Below are 17,600 nucleotides of genomic sequence, written 5' to 3' on the forward strand. Positions count from 1 at the left end.
GGGCGAGAGGTTAGACCCCTGTGGGACACCACAGGTAGAGAAAAAGATAGCGGAGAGGAAGGGCCTAAGTTGGACCTGGGAAGGTCGGTCAGAGAGGAAAGAAGTCAGCCATGCCAGGGCCTGACCGGTGATACCCAGGTTATCGGAGACATTTGAGCAGGATGGCATGGTTGACAGTGTCAAAGGCAGAGGAGAAGCGATCAAGCAAGAGGACACAGGGGGTGTTAGAAATAAGGTTGGAGAGAAGGTCTTCACGGATGTTCAGGAGAGCAGTTTCATGCTTCTGTCAGCTCTGAAGCCAGACTGATGGTCATGTAGACAACCAACAGATTGTGTTGAGATTAAGCTGGGATGTAGCAGTGGAAGCCTGGGTGTCACATTTTGGTTCCCTGTTTGGAGCTAGTGGTGTACCAGAGGAGAGGGAGACCAGCAGTACTACCCTTTGTTTTATAATTGAAGAGGTCTCACAAGCAATCCGGGCACAGGCCCGTTACCAAGCCCCAGGACCAGATGTGACACCGGCCAACCTTTTTTTGGATCAAATTGACCTTAACATAGAATGCCTGCCTAATCTCTGGTCAATATCCGCCCTCTTGGAAATCCGCTATCATTTTCTCAAATAAAAAAAAAAAAGTAGATCCTACTTGCCCGATGTCCTACCACCCTATATCACGACTAGACCCCCTCAATCACAATTTTTGGCTGGTCCTGTTGGGCTATATGGAGTCCTGGCTCGTGGAAGGGTAGGTCCCGTCAGTGCATTATAATCAGTACCTAAACATTTCTAACTTTGTGTTTCGTAGGGGAGAAGCGGTTTACCTTGCCTTCATGGACCCAAGCATGGCCTTTGACAAAGTCGATAGACCTAAGCTGTGGGCCATTCTGGGGTCCTTGGGGTGTCATGAAGAGATATTGGTGATACTGCAAGAGATACGCAGAAATTAAGTCCAGCATTCACACTGGACCAGGGGGGCTAGTGCTCGGAGTGCTTCAATGTTGGGATGGGGGCCCGGGAGGGGTGTGTGCCCGCCCCAATATTGTTTACACTATCCATTAATAGGGTATTGAAGGCTTTGGTGGGTACATGCGTGGATTATTTGAGTCTGGGTGGTACGGCCTTTCCGGTTCTGGCCTATGCCGATAACTCATTATAGCCAGAACCCAAAGGGCCCTGCAGGCCTTGATGATCGATACTCTGTAGGCCTTGATCGATACCTACGCAACCTTTATCAAATGGGTTGGGGCTAAAAATCTATTCCACCAAATCTGCAGTGATGGGGTGTGTGGGACGGAAGAGGCCTGCTAAAATGCGTCCCATGGTTTGCAATGGGGATATCATTCCAAGAGTAAAAGAATGTTATTACCTAGGGGTTCGGTTTTCAGAGGCAGTCGCTGACACTGCTCAAGTGAAAAAAACAGTGCTTGAAAATAAGCCCGCAAACGGCTGCCATTTCCTGTTTAACAAGGTGCAAGGGCCAGCCCTTGAAACCAGTCCTGAAGGTCTACGCTACACAAACAAAGGCGGCCACTCTGTATGGAGCCCCATTGTGGGCCCTACAATGGCCATGTAACTCCAGGGCAAAGATAATTTCCTCAAACAGCTTTTGAGACTCCCTGGCTCAACCCCATGTGCATCTGTCCACAGGGAATTGGGGATGACATATTAGAAGGATGAATGGGCTCCTTGTTTCTTTTGGCTACGCCTATGGGCAAACAAGCCCGCTACACTATGCCACTTTATTATTAGATGCACTATGAGTAGGGAAAGTTGTTGCAAAATCCCATGGTTGGAGTATGTAAAGGAGTCTCTGTGCATAAGTAACATTCCGGTTCGGTTTCCTCCGGTTGCAGTGTTGTCCCCATGCAATTGAGAGTGTACAAGCAGGCCGTAGGGGATATCTGAAAAGCGGCCCAACACAGTACAGGCAACCTATTCTGAAAGCCAACGTATGTTGATCAGCAAGGTATCAGAGATACAGCCCTATGTTGTGTATGCCATGAAAAAGAAGGATAGGTGGCTTATAACGAGGGCTAAATTGAAGTGGTCAGGATTCCCTTATGATCCTAGCAGCCCAAAGTGTGGGGGCAGCAAGGGAAGACCTGAAGCATTGTATACTATTTTTCCATGTACATGGGGATATTAGAAGTACCATCTTGCAGGTAGTCAAGATAACTAATATCCACCTTTAAAGACACACATTGTTGTTTCTTTTGATGGCTGAATCAGAGCCGACTACGTAGGCCCTCGTGTCCCATCTGAAAAGTGCAATGTACCCGAGAAAGGGGATTTTAAGGGGATAGAAAATGTTTTCATTGTTTTGAGACACATGGTTTAATCTTACGTGTTTAAGGTTTTGAGGTTCCAAATGTTTTTATTCTTATGCAGTAATGTGATGAATTGATTGTATGTTCTTGATGTTTGTGGTTGATGGATGTTAAATCCAAATAAACTTTACACTGACTGACATTGTAGATCTTAAAAAGCTATAATTATATTTATCCTGGCTAGACAACACAATCAACCCAAACAAACAAGGATTGGGATGGGCCAAGTTGCATCCTTTGTTCACAACTGAAAAATAAAGGAATACAAATATATTGTTTTAGATTACAGCATTTAAAATGCATTTGAGACATGAAGCTGAAGCCAACATTTGCCTTTTCTATCCTCTAATTTATAAAGTAAGTGACTCAATGGTAGGTCTTTATCCAAATGTATAAATCACCAATAACTGTACATTCAAATCCAATCAAGCGCTGGGATTAAGACATAGTGAATGATACCACTGCAAGAAACGAAAAAGACATCTTCCATACATGTCTCACAGCTCCTCCCCACACTGAGCCACAAAGTTTAACGTTTCTGAGATAGTAAATGTTCTCTTGCTGCTTCTTGAAATACTGATGAGTACAGAACTCAGACAAAGCCATTTTAAGGGGCCATTCTGTGCTTTTTGAATAGTTCCCCTGTTTCATTAGAAAGGAGCTCCAACTCCCTTTCCAGCCCGATGGCAGTTGTTTCATAGACGATTGTTAGGTAAGAATTAGTGCAGTCCAACTGGTGTGGGACTACACAAGACTTCTCTTTGTATTAGGTAACCCACTTTTTAATATAGGCCTGTACTACACAAGTTGGTAGCGTGACTGAGCAGCCAGGCTCATGTTAAGTGGGGTAATGTGAGCTGTACAATGAAATCAGTAAATGTAGTGTAGGGTTAAAAAGCACTCCCAAAGACAGGAAGCCCCCCAAATGGCAAAAGGATAAAGTACCCCAAACCCCACAGTACCTTTGAAATTAAGAAGCTGTTCCAGCAGGCTGCCTTCACGATGCAATGAAGTAGACCCTTGTTCCTGGTCCTTGCTCGTGGTGACAAAAGGAAGGACGTCTGGTGGGCTACTGTGGCAGCACTCGAGAGAGGAACTTGGCAGCAATGGAATTCCGTCGATTCAGGGGCTCTTTGTGGTTTGGCACCTTTTCCTCAGCGCCAAAGAACAAAAAGCTCTGGTTAAGATTTCCTTGATCCCTCTATCCTGACTTTGGTGAGGGGACTCTAGACGTGGATTTCTTGCTTGTGCAGGGTCCTCTGGATGCCCACAAGATCTGGCCGGATTTGGACTTCGGAAGACAATGCACGAGAGTGTTTGAGGTGCCCCGGGTATTGGGCTTCTGCAGCCTTGGAAATTTGCAGCAAGTCGGGGGTTGTGCCAAAATAGAATTTTTCTCAAGGCTAGTTGGTCCCACAAGCCTAAGGGAGGAAGTCGTCATTTGCGGGTCTTCACTGTCTATTCGAAAACAGGGTCAGCACAGCTGCAGGCTTCACCGGGCAGTTGACGGTCCAGGAGGGTGATGCTGGCGTCTTCTGCTTCAGATGTCCTCCAGTGGTCGACTCTGCTCCTAGTCTCAAAAACCTTGTTTTTTATGCAAGTTCCCATTCATTCACAGCCCTAGGCTGTCAGTCACACAGCAGGGTGGCTGTCCTCCAGGACAGCCAGCCGGCCAATTGGAACTGGTTTCACTCAGGCACACCTAGAGACAAAGGACAGGAAAGTTTTGAGAACCTCCCTCACTTACTGCCTTTCCAGACACACTGGAGTCTGGGTGGGCTTCAGGGATGAAGCCCGCCAAAGGTAAAATACACAAAGGACTCAAACCTGATGCAAATAACAGAGGAAAAGATCAGAAGAAACCCACAAGAAATGGCGAAAAAAGAAGACAGGGGCCATTTTGAGAAAATTGTCACCTTTGGGGCAGCACTGCAGCTGAGGCATCAGCCTGCAGATACATGTCACTAGGTAGTAAAAAAAGAAACCACTGCCACCAGCCATTCAAGTGAGTTAGTGTAACAAAATGTTACATGAGGAATGGGTTAAAAGAATTACTATGTAACCCCCCCCCCCCAGCACTCCACATAGGGTGGTGCGTGCTGGGCCCATCACGTTAAGATACACAAGACAGGGATCTTCTTAATATTCTTGGGAACACTAGTTCACCCAAGAAAATATAGTTAAACATTAAGAGAAGTCCAAGGGAGTCCCCTCAGTGGCACTGCACAAAAGGTGCTGTGTGTCACAATGCAAAACAAGATGCCTATGGAGTTTACCACACTCCATAAAACAGCAAGGAACATAGAAAATCAGTCAGGAAAACACATGAGTGAAAAAAAGGTCCCACTCACTCAGGAGTAAAAATTTAAAAAAGCTCTGAGCCCAGCAAAAGAACTGGGGATCTCTTAAGGTTAAAGGGAATTGGCACAGAAATGAAAATTCAACCCAACAAGGATTATTTCGTTTGTATCCTGCATATTGATACGCTCTCTCATCTATGGTTGTTTTGGCTGTTTTATTTCCCTTGCTGTAGTTGATTACTATCACAACCTATTCTGCTGCCTTGATTTGTTGAATGCACAACACTCCATTAACCATGCTTGGTCGGGAATGCACTTCAGAAATAAGTTTGATGAAATAGCGGTCGCAATTTGTACCTTTAATTAGGAAAAACTGTTTTGCTTATGGAGTGTATTGCACCCTGAGAACCACAGTTTATAATGTGTTGGTACGCAGGCCATCATTTCTTTACGGACAACCCCTTTCCTTACCAATGCTAAACCTTGTTAAAACAGCAAATAGTTCTGGTACATGCCAACTGGTATATGTGCCGATTACTCGGTTCACCCTGCCTTGGGACACTGCACACTGAGACTGAGGCTTGGGAATGTGAATGAAGCAGCAAACAAACTGAAGCTCCATCATCCATTATACATGCCCTTAAGAGACATGAGTTAGAAAGTTACAAAAGTGTGAATTTCAGATACAAAATGGGTCAAGTGTAGAGATTGTCCCCACAATGGCGCCTTTTAGCAGATAAATAATATCTAGAACTTCTTGAAAGTTTGTAGCACGCCTTTATGTGGTCCCAATGATCAAAATCCCTCTTCTCTTTAGTTACTAATTTCCTCCAAGTGTGAGTGTGCTGAATGCAGCAAGCATAGACAGCAGCTTCTTGGTCCCCACCACTCTACCCTCCAACAGTCCTGGGATGGGCTTCAGGCAGTGCATGCTCACACCTCTGGCAATGCACTCCAGTGGACAGCTAACACATCCTAAATTATAACTTCCTGCCTTCAATGAAATTCAGGCAATTGACAATGACATCAATAAGTCAGGCTATTGATTTGCACATGCATAGAAATTAACCATTACTTCAAAAATGTTTTGCTTTAAGGAGGCTATCTAGTATCAAAGACGATGTGATGTGTGGACACCATGAGTGATGCAGCAAATAAGGGCTTTCTTTGGGTTTTTTAATAATAAAATGTGACTTTTCGGGTCGAAACATGCTAAGATTTTCCAATAATAGGCAACACTGCCAAGAGAGCATTTTTTTAATAGATATAAAAAGAGGTGCATAAAGTCAAAATTACTTTAATAGATCAATTTTAAGACATGTAACATAATACACACATCCATCTTAAATACTATCACATAGCAGGGCAGAGAAAGGAATCTCGGCTTCATAATTGGAAAACTGAAAATGCCTGCCAAAAATCTATACCGTTTAAAAATAAATACGGTCCATGCCAAATACTAGGGAATAAAATTGGCAGGTTTGAAAAAATAAAAATCGACCACTTTCTCGCGCTACAGTCATTCTAATATTTGTATACTGGTCTTCTGAGGTCTTCATGAACTCATGGATTACTCGGCTGTTCAGCTTTGGCACTGTTGAAAAACAAAAAACAAGGCATTAATCAAGTTATCATAAGCCGCCACTTACTTTCACAAGCACAGGTACTGTCGAGGTATCCCCAGCATCTGCGTACTTGTAAAAACAGTTCTCTATTGTGGGGCTCAGTCTATGAACACATTTGTATTGTATTTTAAAAGAGGCGTTTTGGTGGCGTGAGGGGGTTAATGGAGAGATTCCAGAACATCTATCTTCTTAAGAGCGAATGATTGCAAATTGCAGCCCCTGGCAATGCTTTTCCCTTTAAGAACACATTGCTGCTACAGAACAGGAAATCTGCAGTGATGAGAACAACGTACTTACTGTTTTAACTATCATGCTCCGAGACTGTTCCATGTCGAAGCATTGGGTGTGCTTGGGAAGAGGCGCTAAGACACTAGGAAAAATAGATCTGGTACTACGGTCTTCTGTCAAAAATCGCATTCCATTTCACAAACAAAGCAAAAGTCCAATTTGAAAGTTCAGGCACGTGTGCCAGGCCCGTCCTTTCAATTCCTCTACAATACCTGGATTAAAAAAGAATTTCAAAACAATTCTCACTTTATAGAATAAGCAGATATAGAGAGTGGGGATGACCTCTCTATCATCTGGTGGAAGGCAGGATGTGGGACTAGGAGTGCATGCATTCCTAAAGTGAGTAATTGAAATTACACGTTCATCTCAGCCCCATTTATCCAGTAATTGACTGCAAAGATTGCCATTTATCCAAAAATAATAAAGATGGCAGCTATCGAAGAGTAACAATCTAAGAGTAACAAAAAACAAGTACCTTTTGCATTGTTATTGCTAATGCTCTGGAGAGGGGATGCCGTCCATTTCGGAATATCTAAAACTAAACCGAGGACTCAATGGGAGAGCAGAAGATGCCCAGAAATTCTAGTAGACACGCAGGGGGTGAAACCAGTCCGGCAGGGTAGGAAACCGGCAGGAGCAGCACTCCGTCAAAGTTTGCCTTGCCTGCGTGCTGCTCTGTCCCCAGGCACAGGGTCTAGCCCAGGAAATTCCCAGATCTGTTCTGAAGCAGAATTCTCATATGCACGAGTTGCCCATGGCTCAACGAGCTGACCGCTTCAGAATACTCTGCACAATAAACTCAATACAGAAATAGCCAAAGCCTCACATTGTGCTGCAGCAGTCCAAACTGGTATACATGGCCTGCAACTTAGTTTGCTGTTTTTGTATTGGGCACAATACTTGCCCTAACAAAAGCAGAATCCAAGGAACAAGTTACTTACCTGTAACTGTTGCTCTCCAGCATGGATCTGGCATGGATTGACATGCTCATGAATACTACCTGTCAGGCTGGGAATACTCGGTAAATAGAAAATAAGTTTCAGTTTCACTTCTGAACTGTCTTTCTCCTAACAACCAATCACTGGTCTCTGGGTCATACTGCCCCCAGCCAATGACTGCCCTCCACCTAAACCCCTCCTCTGGCAGCCATCTTCAGATTTGGTAGCAGGTAAAGTGGCAATATGACCAAGAGAAAATCTGCAGAGGGGTAGGCGGGAGGGTTTGCATGTGAATCCATGCCAGACCCATGCTGGAGAACAACAGTTACAGGTAAGTGACTTGTTCCTTCTCCAGCATGGGGTCTGGCATGGATTCACATGCTCATGAAGAAAGAATACATAGCAGTACATACATGCACAACCAAGGGAGGAGGCAAGGCTCAACATTAAGCATCTCAACATTAAGCATCTCTTACCTCGTCTCCAGGCTCACCTTCAAGCGAACAGGTTGCGCAGCACTGCTTGGCCGACTCTGGACTCCTCCCTGGAATCCCTTTCGACGCAGTAGAATCTCGTGAAGGTGTGCGTGCACCTCCACGCAGCAGCCCTGCAGATGTCCAGCAGGGGCACACCAGACGGGAACGCCGTTGTTGCAGCGATTGCTCTGTTCGAATGGGCTCTCGGACGGCCAGGCAACGGTCTGTTTGCCAACCGGTGACAATGGGTGATGCAGCCGGAGAGCCACCAGGAAATGAAAACCTTGGAGAGGGCCTTCCCTTGGTTCACAGGGCCAAAGTTCACGAACAGTTGTGACATCTTCTGAAAACTCTGTGCGGTCCACGTAGAACTTCAGTGCTATAGCCACATCCAGCGAGTGCAAAGTCCTCTCAGCCAGTGAAGGCGTCAGGAAGAATACAGGCAACCCCAACGGCTCGTTTAGATGAAAGTCCGAAGGTACCTTGGGCGTGAAAGAGGGGTGCGTCCGTAGTACTACCCTTGTCTCGTGGAATGTCAAGTTAGGCGGTTTACATGAGATGGCTTGGATCTCTCCCACTCGTGTGGTGATGGCCACAAGAAAAGCTGTTTTCCACGACAAACTTCAGCGGCGCCGAATGCATAGGCTCAAACGGCGGACCCATAAGCCTAGTCCACACCACATAGTTCCCACGCCAGGGCAGGGGCCTTCACTGGCAGGAATGAATGGAACGGTCCTTTAATAAAGTCTTTAACCATACGGTGTGACCATAATGACAACCGTCCCAGAGACTTGGTGTAGCGGGAGATAGCCGCCAGATGAACTTTGATGGAGGCATGGGCCAGGCCAGCCTTGGCCAACAGAAAATACAGCAGTACCTGCGGAGCGGTGATTCGTAGAGGATCAATCTGTGCACAGCACCAGACGGCGAACCTCTTCCATTTATGCCCATAGCATTTAAGAGTAGCCACTGGCCTTGGCAAGCAATTCCTTGCAGTCTGCTGGGAGATCATAGCCGCCGAATTCTAACGCTACAGGAGCCAGGCCTGCAGGTTCAGCGATCCCGGGTCGTGGTGCAGGATTGGGCCTCCTTCCCTGGCGAGAAGATCTGCGACCACCGGAAGCTTGACTGGAGGGGCCGCTAACATGTCCAGAAGGTCCGGGTATCATATCTGTCTCGGCCACGCTGGAGCGATGAGGATCATCCTGTACCGGGACTGTCTGAGTTGATTGACTAGTCGAAGAAGCAAGGGGGTGTGGGGGTTGGGGGGGGGGACGCATACAGAAACAGGCCGTCCCAGGGGAATGAGAATGCGTCTCTCATACTCCCCAGCTGGGGAAACCTGCTGGCAAAACTCCGACACTTGGTGTTCGTCGCCGTCGCAAATAGATCGATGTGGGGATTGCTCCATTTGCGGAACAGGAGATTTACTTGGTCCTGCCGAAGTTCCCACTAGTGGCAAGCTCGTAGCTCCCTGCTGAGAGAGTCTGCAACTGTTTTTCACTCCTGCCAAATGAAACGGAATGAGTAACATCCCCTGGCTGACAGCCCAGTGCCACAGCTCCTGCGCTTCCTTGGATAGCTTCGGGACCTGGTGCCCCCCATGCTTCCTGATGTAGAACATTGTGGTGGAGTTGTCCGTGAATACCCGTACCACCTTGCCCTTGAGGGACGGAAGGAAGGACTTGAGGGCCCACAACACTGCCAGCAGCTCCAACACATTGATGTGCAACGTCTTCTCTTCCGTTAGCCACAGGCCCCTTGCATGGATACTTCCGGTGTGAGCTCCCCATCCTTCCAGGGAGGCGCCCATTGTAACCGTCTCCTGTTGCGGCGGGTCTGGAAATCCGCACCTCCGGCTAGATGTGCGCAAACTCCCCACCACCATATCGCTCGACAGAAGCTCTCGTCGAGCGTGATCTTGTCCTCGAAGCTTCTCGACAATTGTATCCATCGGGCGTCGAGGAACTCCTGCAGTGGAAGCATCAGCAGCCTGCACAATCGAATGAGGTATATGCATGATGACATCATGCCGAGCAGGGACTTGATGGACCTCACCCATGTGACCTTCAGGCCCAACAGCCATTGTACCTTGCCCAAGAAGGCAGCTATCTTCTACTCCGACGGAGACACAAGGTACGACACTGTTGAGTCGGGCTCCAGAAACAGCACATCCTGCGATGGAATCAAGCAGGACTTTGAATAGTTTAGAGAACCACAGGTCTGTGAGGAGCTGTACAGTCCTCGTCGTGTGGTCGATGGCAATGTCATTCGAGCCCGGATGAGCTAGTCATCCAGATAAGGGTACACGTGGATCCCTCGTAAACACAGCTGTGGCGCCACCGGGGTCAGGCACTTGGTGAAAACCCTTGGCGCCGACTTCAGTCCGAAGGGAAGGGCTTTGAACTGGTAATGTGGCCATTGAACCACGAAGCAAAGAAACTTGCAGTGCCCCTTGTGGATGGAAATGTGAAAGTAGGCATCCTGCAGGTCCAGCAACAACAGGAAATTCCCCTCTTCCAGCTGTCCTAGAACGTGCTGAAGATTCACCATCCAGAACTTTTGGGACCCGATGTACTTGTTCAGATGACGGAGGTCCAGGATGGGCCTCCAACGCTGGTCTTCTTGACTAGGAAGTAGCCGGAGCCTCTTTGGACAAGCTCTATTGCACCTTTTCTTAGTATAGCCCGCACCTCCAGCAACAGCTGAGGGACATGGTTTTCCTGCCGGGCCACTGGTGGTATACGCGGACACTTTCGTTGAAATTCCAGGGTGTTTGTTGGGTGCTGGACGCTCGCGCCCGTGGTCCGTGGAGATGGTATTCCACACGCTGACTAAGTTCGCCAGCCGCCCACCCACTAGGGTGCACGGGTCGGGGCCTGACACCAGGGCCAGTTCAATCCTGTTTCGCCGATGAGGCGCCACCTTGGGGGTCTTGGCAACTAAGACGTCCTCCTCCAGACTTGGCACAGCCTCTGTGGGTCTCCTGGGCCAGCGAACAGGAGGGTTGCCGGTAGGATGAGCTACCTCCTCAGTCCTTTGGAAGAACCTTGGAATTTTCCGCCGGAGGTCTGGAAGGATGACTGTCGCTGTTGAAGAGTGCCCAAGGCACGAGCCGTCTCGGTGTCTGTCTTGATGGCTTGCAGCGACTCGTCCACCATCTTGCCGAACAAATTCTCTCTGCCGAAGGGCATGTCTAATATTCTCGACTGCACATCCTGGCGATAATTAGTGGCCTGCAGCCAACCCCGCCGACTAAGGCAAACGCTGTTGCCCATTTGGGAGGCGGAAGAACCCGTAGACGACTACTTCGCTGCCATCGAAACCATGGAGTCCGGCGAGGGTTGAGATTGCAAACACCTGGGCGCAGAGTATGGCACCCTGTATTTCTTCTTGTACCGGTCACGCCAGGGCCGGGGATGGGTTCTTCATGAGTGACAACCCCTCATCCCACATGTCATCCAAGAGGTGGATAGAAAGCACAGTTTTCCTCTTGGCGTCACGGCGCTGGTATCGGAACCCTTCTTCTCCTCCGGGACAAGCTTGAACAGTTCAGAGGCCCTCTGGATCATAGCGTGGAAGAAGCCCATCTCGTCGGGTGGCAAAGATCTGGGGGGCAGAGACAGGAGATATCCCAACCCGCCAACGTCCGTCCCTATTCCCGTCCTCGCTGTGTGTGGGTCCGTCGTCTCATCCCTTGGAGGGGGAGAGGGATGTGAGGGGGTGGCAGGGAGGCACAGGGTTGACCTGCCTCTTCTTGAAGAGTGGCTTCCCTGAAGATCTCAGCGCCGCAGGAGGGGCCGTCAGTGTAAGAAGCATCTTCGTCCGGACTGCCGAGCACAGGGTGTGCAGAGCTGTGAGAATGTCCACCGAGATCTCCCGGCGGATGGTGCGGTGGATGCGGTGACGGGGCAGCGGTTGTCTGTGGCTGGTCCTCCACTCCCTCACCGCCATGCTGTTGCTCGTGGGTTTCCTCGTCGTCGCCCTCGTCGGGATCCTTGCCATAGGGCCTGCTCTCGACACATCGTTCTTCCTGGAACGGAATGTTGGTAAGCTCCTCCTCAGAGGAAATGTCCGTACTTTGAATCGCTACCGCCCCCCCTCCCCTTCTCTGCGATCAAGGGAGACTGTTTTGGTGAAATGATAGGCATCACTTTCTCCGGCGTCTTCTTGATGGGTTGAAAAGAGGACTCAACTCCCGGCAGGCAGGGACACTCTCTCCTTCGGGGCTGCGTCATGCGGATCCTCCACGGCGGACACCACCACCCCTTCGATGGAAGGTTGGGGGCTTATGCACCTGGGACTTCATCGCCTTGGATGAGCCCACGGTCTTCACCTTCGGGGGGAGGGTCCCCCTTGGCATTCTCTGTAGGGCCTGCCTGGGTCTTCTCCAAGAGCTTGCCCGGGTGGTCCGACTTCCTCTTCTTTGAAGATCCAGAGCGTTGGCTCATGGTCTAAGTCGCTGAAGATGCTGCACTCACCCTGGCTACCGAGGAGCCCGCCGCAAGGGCACTTCCAGTGATAGTGGACTTGCGGTGCTTAGTCTTATGTTGGGCCCCCGCGGGAGGGGTGCCCTCAAAGGTCTTAGAAGACCACTCAACTTTCTTCTGCTGGGCAGGGGAGGCATGCTGCCGGGACTCACCCAGAGCAGGGGCCTTGGCCTACAGCCACTCGCTGTCGATCACTCAGAGTGCGGGGTACAATGTCCTGACAAAACGCACAGTCTTCCTCCATGTGCATTGGGTCAGAGTGTAGACAGTAGAGGCACAGGGAGTGCCCGTCTGAAAAGATGTTCTGCAGGCCGAAACCTGGCCAAATCTTGAACAAAGGAGCCAAGTCCTTTTTCTCCTCCAGCATGTTTGCATGGTGTGGGCCTTGAGGTTCTGGAATCCTCCAAAAGTTGAACTTGACGAAATCAGTCCTTGAGGGGCGCTGAAGAATCCGAAAACGGGTCCCCGTAATCCGGATGATGGATCGATGGAGCTTGAGGCTCAATTGACTGAAAAAAAATAGAGTAAACTCTTAAAGCGCAAAAAAAAAGCCAGAGCTAAGAACGAGGACTCCCACCACATGAACGTGCGGTAAAAATCTGAAGATGGCTGCCAGAGGAGGGGCTTCAGTGGAGGGCAGTCATTGGCTGGCGGCAGTATGAACCAGAGACCAGTGATTGGTTGTTAGGAGAAAGACAGTTCAGAAGTGAAACTGATTTTTTTTTTACCGAGGATTCCCAGGCTGACAAAGGGGAATATTCATGAGCATGTGAATCCATGCCAGACCGCATGCTGGAGAACTTATATTATTTGCTCAAAAGTGTTTCGTGCTGAATCATTATAAAGGTATGTTTTAAACACAAAATTTTGGGCATTCTTAAGTAACTATAACGCTCATTGCTTATGCAGATCGCCAGGATCGGGTTCAATGAAGAGATACTGTGTTGTGTGACCTGGCTGGGGAACTATCCTGGGGCCACACCACAGGGCCCCGCCTCACCACAGCCCCTCTAAGGAGGAGAGCGGTTCCACAAGTAAATGTTTTCCACTTCCAGCAGTGGGCCCTGGTGACATCCAGGTATGGTGAATTCCATTTCCCTTGTAGATTTGTCTAGCCCCCACTGCAAGATTTTTGTCAACATTTGAGACCTTATTGCGATTTGATAAACTGAAAGGGTTTCCCCCATCATCACATTTTAAAAACAGACCATTTTGTGAACAAGTGGAAGTATGTATTGAAGGCTAAGGAGCACAAACCATACCTTCTTTGTTTTGAAGGCCTTGATCTAGCAGAGGTCTCAGACATCCCAGTGTTTGTGCACGAGCAAGAACTTCCAGCAATGTGGTTTCCTTTACAAGCATCTTTTCTATAAACCGCAGTTGAAAGCTACGAAAAACATTTTGCAGGACTCCAAGTCATCTGCTCCCAGGGTGATAGGCATTGGCTTATCCAACCCTCACTGAGGTTTGGTGGACAAAGCCTTCCTCATTAAAGAAGCTTGGAGGTGGGAGGACTGAAGGAAAAGCATAACGCCACTGCCGCCTAAGAGATATTGCTCTCTGTTGGAGTAAGATACCATTCCATTGAAAAGTGATGGAGCCAAGGTCTTTTCTCAAGATGCCCATGCTTCTGAAGCTTTTGCAGGAAGCCCTTGTTTAATTGGAGGTGCAACACGTGGACTTAAGCATAGGAATTCTGCAACCTTGCTTCAGGAAATTGGATGATGCATCCATCAAGACCTCAAAATTGTTTTTCCTAAGATCAGAGTTTTGGAAATCACTGGCCCTGTTCTCTCGTGTATTGGGGCTTCCCTGCAATCCTTCTCCCAGGTCATGGGCATCTGACAGACTGCATCAGAGGCTTGTCTGCATCTGTACATCCTTCCTTTCTGGTCATCAAACCTGAGTTTGGTCCACTGCTGGTGGGGTCCCCCATTTTCACTAACCTGAATGTTGCTGTCTGGGGGACCCACTGGAATATGGTAATACTTTGTGTTTAAATCTGTAACCGGGAGCTTGCTACAGCCTTTGTACTATTCACTCCAATGGACAAACCTTTCAAAACTTGAACAAGCTTCTTAAGCTGCCTACAAGTATTGAAATATTTCAGCTGCCTGTAAAATTAGGACTGCTAGTAGAGGTTGTGGTTTTAGAGAGATGTGAGGATTAATGGGATCGCGTCAACTCACCAGGCGGTTGTGTGTGGGGGAGTTACTTCCCTGTGAGGCTAGGAAGGACAGCCCGCTATGCAACATTCCCTCTAGGGGTTGCAGTAAGCAGGACTTCACAGGAAGAGATGCTCCTCATGGGGACAAGGACTTCCATTCCATTATGGAACTCCCTAACCCTTATGCCCTTGAGACCATGAAACCCATCAAATATGCTGAGAAACAATCTAAATTCACTACTGTATGCTATTGCAATAATCCTTGTTTTCTTCCTGTAATTGATACCATCAAGACCAGAAAGACTACAATGGACAGTCTGCTCTCAAGTCATCTTCCAGGAGTGCTGTGAAGATTGATGAAGTTATACAAACTACTCCTTTGCAAAGTACAGAAGGTACATGGAAGGCATGAAGAATACACAATGGACACAAACAAAGGACTGTGATACTCTGCTGGGGAGGAACCAGCTGAATAAAATAAAAATGGAGAAAGGACTTAATGAGAAGCAAAGCAGGCGTGAAGCCTGGCAGACCTGGGAAGCTCAAGCCTAGAAGCAAGAAGCTACGTCAGGGAAGCAAACCTCCAGTCTGGAGAACACAGACAGCAGATTGCAGGAGTGTTTTGTAGGCCAACGCAGAGCAGGTCCGACTGGAAGCTGGAAAAAGACCGGCAGTGGCGTGACCTCGAGGAGGTGTACTGAGCAGTCCATTTACTGCACCAACAGTGCCTGGCCGGGGACCCCGCAAATCCAAAACACAGCAGCAGGGAGCAGAAAGAGAAGCAGAGAGAATGTTCCATGGGAACAAATGGACACATCAACCCAATAACCCAGGAAGAACAGACGACATGGCTCCAACAGAGAAGAGGTAATGGGAGTCACCGGAGACCCAGTAGGAAAATAAAGAAGGCATCTGGAGTAATGTCCCTTGTCTCAGTAATTGTATGAAGAGTATTGGAAGGAAAGAAAGCCTCAGGAGTAATCTCGCCCTCATCATTGGTGTGAAGAGTACACCACTAGTGATTTTCATCTCAGTTATGTCAGAAAAACTGAAAGAAGAATATATTGGGAGTACTCTCCCTCAACACAATCATCAAAATACATTCAGGCTAGAAAGTGAAGAGAACAATCTCCTTCGTCAAAGTTCTTAGAAGAAATCCAAGACACTACAGTAAGAGCTCCACTTGTTTTCACCGACAAGAGGGGAAAGAAAGACTAGAAATAACTGGTGGAAACAAAAGGAGTGTGACTTAAGCAAGCCATAAGAGAAGCCTGGAAAGAAGTGCAAAGGTTAATAAAAACAATTGCAGGAAACTATCCAAAGTTAGCCAACAGCTGAATCAATTGAACCAGGATAGGGGAGTCATTCTGCTGGTTATTTCACCTAAATTGTTGAATCAGAAACAAAGGCAAAATGTTGAAAACAGCAGCTAGGAGGCTTACCAAGTCGATCTATCAGGAGGAGAACAGTTGTTGAACTGTTGGGACCAGGAGAAGGGAGTAATTCTCCTTGAGCCATTTATGATAATGTCTTTTGCTAGTGGTAGGGCTAGAGTAGGTCGGACATTTTGAGTTTGACAACCACCTTGTCGACGAGCACCCAAGTTCTTTGTTAGACAGGGGAAAACTCTATAGAGATGGGGTAAGATAGGACTTTTCCAGTATTATTTAAATAAAGATTATTGTAAACATGCCATCCCTTTGCCCAACTCTTTACTCCAGCATGCCACAGAGACCAGTTACTGTTTTTATATAAATCTGCTTTCTATTTTTAAAAGAATGTGCCTCTAATGCAGCAATGTATAGATGCGTAATATTAAACAGTATATAATTCAGTAAACATAGTGTGGCCATTCCTTTATTCTGAGACTATGTGTGTAAGTTATACTGTAACACCCCTATCCTCGACTAAGTGAAGCAAGAATGCTCCATCACGCTACCATTGTGCAAGTGTTAGGCAACGTTTGTATGCAGTACCCCTTAGGGTGCACTACAACAACTGACTACAGGTAATAGGACACCCAACCGTTGGTATAAGCTTGTACTACAGAGTTTGGTAGCGTGTTGAGCAGCCAGGTTTATCTCAAGAGAGGTCAATGTGAGCTGTAGGGGAGTTACACAGATTCACAGTGACAAGTATTCAAATAAACACTTGCACACAAGGTTTCTTGAATAAACAATTATTAATTTATCAGTCAGAGTAAGCCTTCTTCAGAAGGGAAGCAATATAAAGGTAACACTCAAATACACTTCAAAACAAACTAATATTCTAAAATCAGTGAAGACCATTTTGGGATGGCCTACAGACACAACCTACACCCTCAGGTGACCTCAATAGCTAGGGTGCTGGGGACATTAATATCTCACTTTTGGCATTTGGAATACTTTTAGAAGTTGGTAAAAGGAAAAGGTTATTAGAACAAACAAGAGACCACAAATATTCTTAAGCAGGCAGATACTTTTGGATCCCCTAAGCAGAGTCGTTCAGTATAACAGGGTAGGCCAAAGTCAATGGGCAAACGTCTTATATAGGATGAAGCACCTCTTATAGGTAAGTAGAAAAGTCTTTGAACAATGTTTTAGAAGTCTTTGAAGAAAAGAAGAATCAAATGTAGGGCCACAAGCTGATTAGACTTGTGAGTAGTAGAAGATGCAAGCAACTCTACAATGAGAGCCAAGTTCTCTCAGACTTTACAGTACCTTTGTATTGAAGAAAAAGTGCAGCAGGTGACTTCTGTTCCTGTGCAGCTCTGTAGATCTCTGTTCCTGGGCCTCAGTCGTGGGGACAAAAGGGAGCACCTCTGGGGACTCCTGCACTGCAATGGGACGGTCACCGCTCGCAACCGGCAGTCTTTCAAAGTGGCACTTCGGTGTTTCAGCTCCTCAAGACTACCGCAAATAGCAACACCGCGGTTTCTGGCTGTCGCAATGGACTTTCCCTGCATCTGGGGTCCCGCACTCAGTTGAGGGGGCTCAGGCTCAGTCAGTCCTG

The 17,600-nt window shown here is 47.6% G+C and overlaps 1 protein-coding gene across 1 annotated transcript in view; it reads right to left on the reverse strand.

The window, feature by feature from the left end:
• Positions 1-5,864: 5,864 nt before the first annotated feature.
• Positions 5,865-17,600, reverse strand: part of HDAC2 (histone deacetylase 2) — a 427,626-nt gene continuing 415,890 nt past the window's right edge. The window contains exon 14 of the mRNA XM_069607858.1: positions 5,865-6,219. Within this exon, the coding sequence (XP_069463959.1) occupies positions 6,189-6,219 (31 nt within the window). The 3' untranslated portion in view covers positions 5,865-6,188. The remainder of the gene's footprint in view (positions 6,220-17,600) is intronic.

The sequence above is a fragment of the Ambystoma mexicanum genome, chromosome 4q, assembly GCF_040938575.1.
Source record: "Ambystoma mexicanum isolate Mex_15411 chromosome 4q, UKY_AmexF1_1, whole genome shotgun sequence".
NCBI lineage: Eukaryota > Metazoa > Chordata > Amphibia > Caudata > Ambystomatidae > Ambystoma > Ambystoma mexicanum.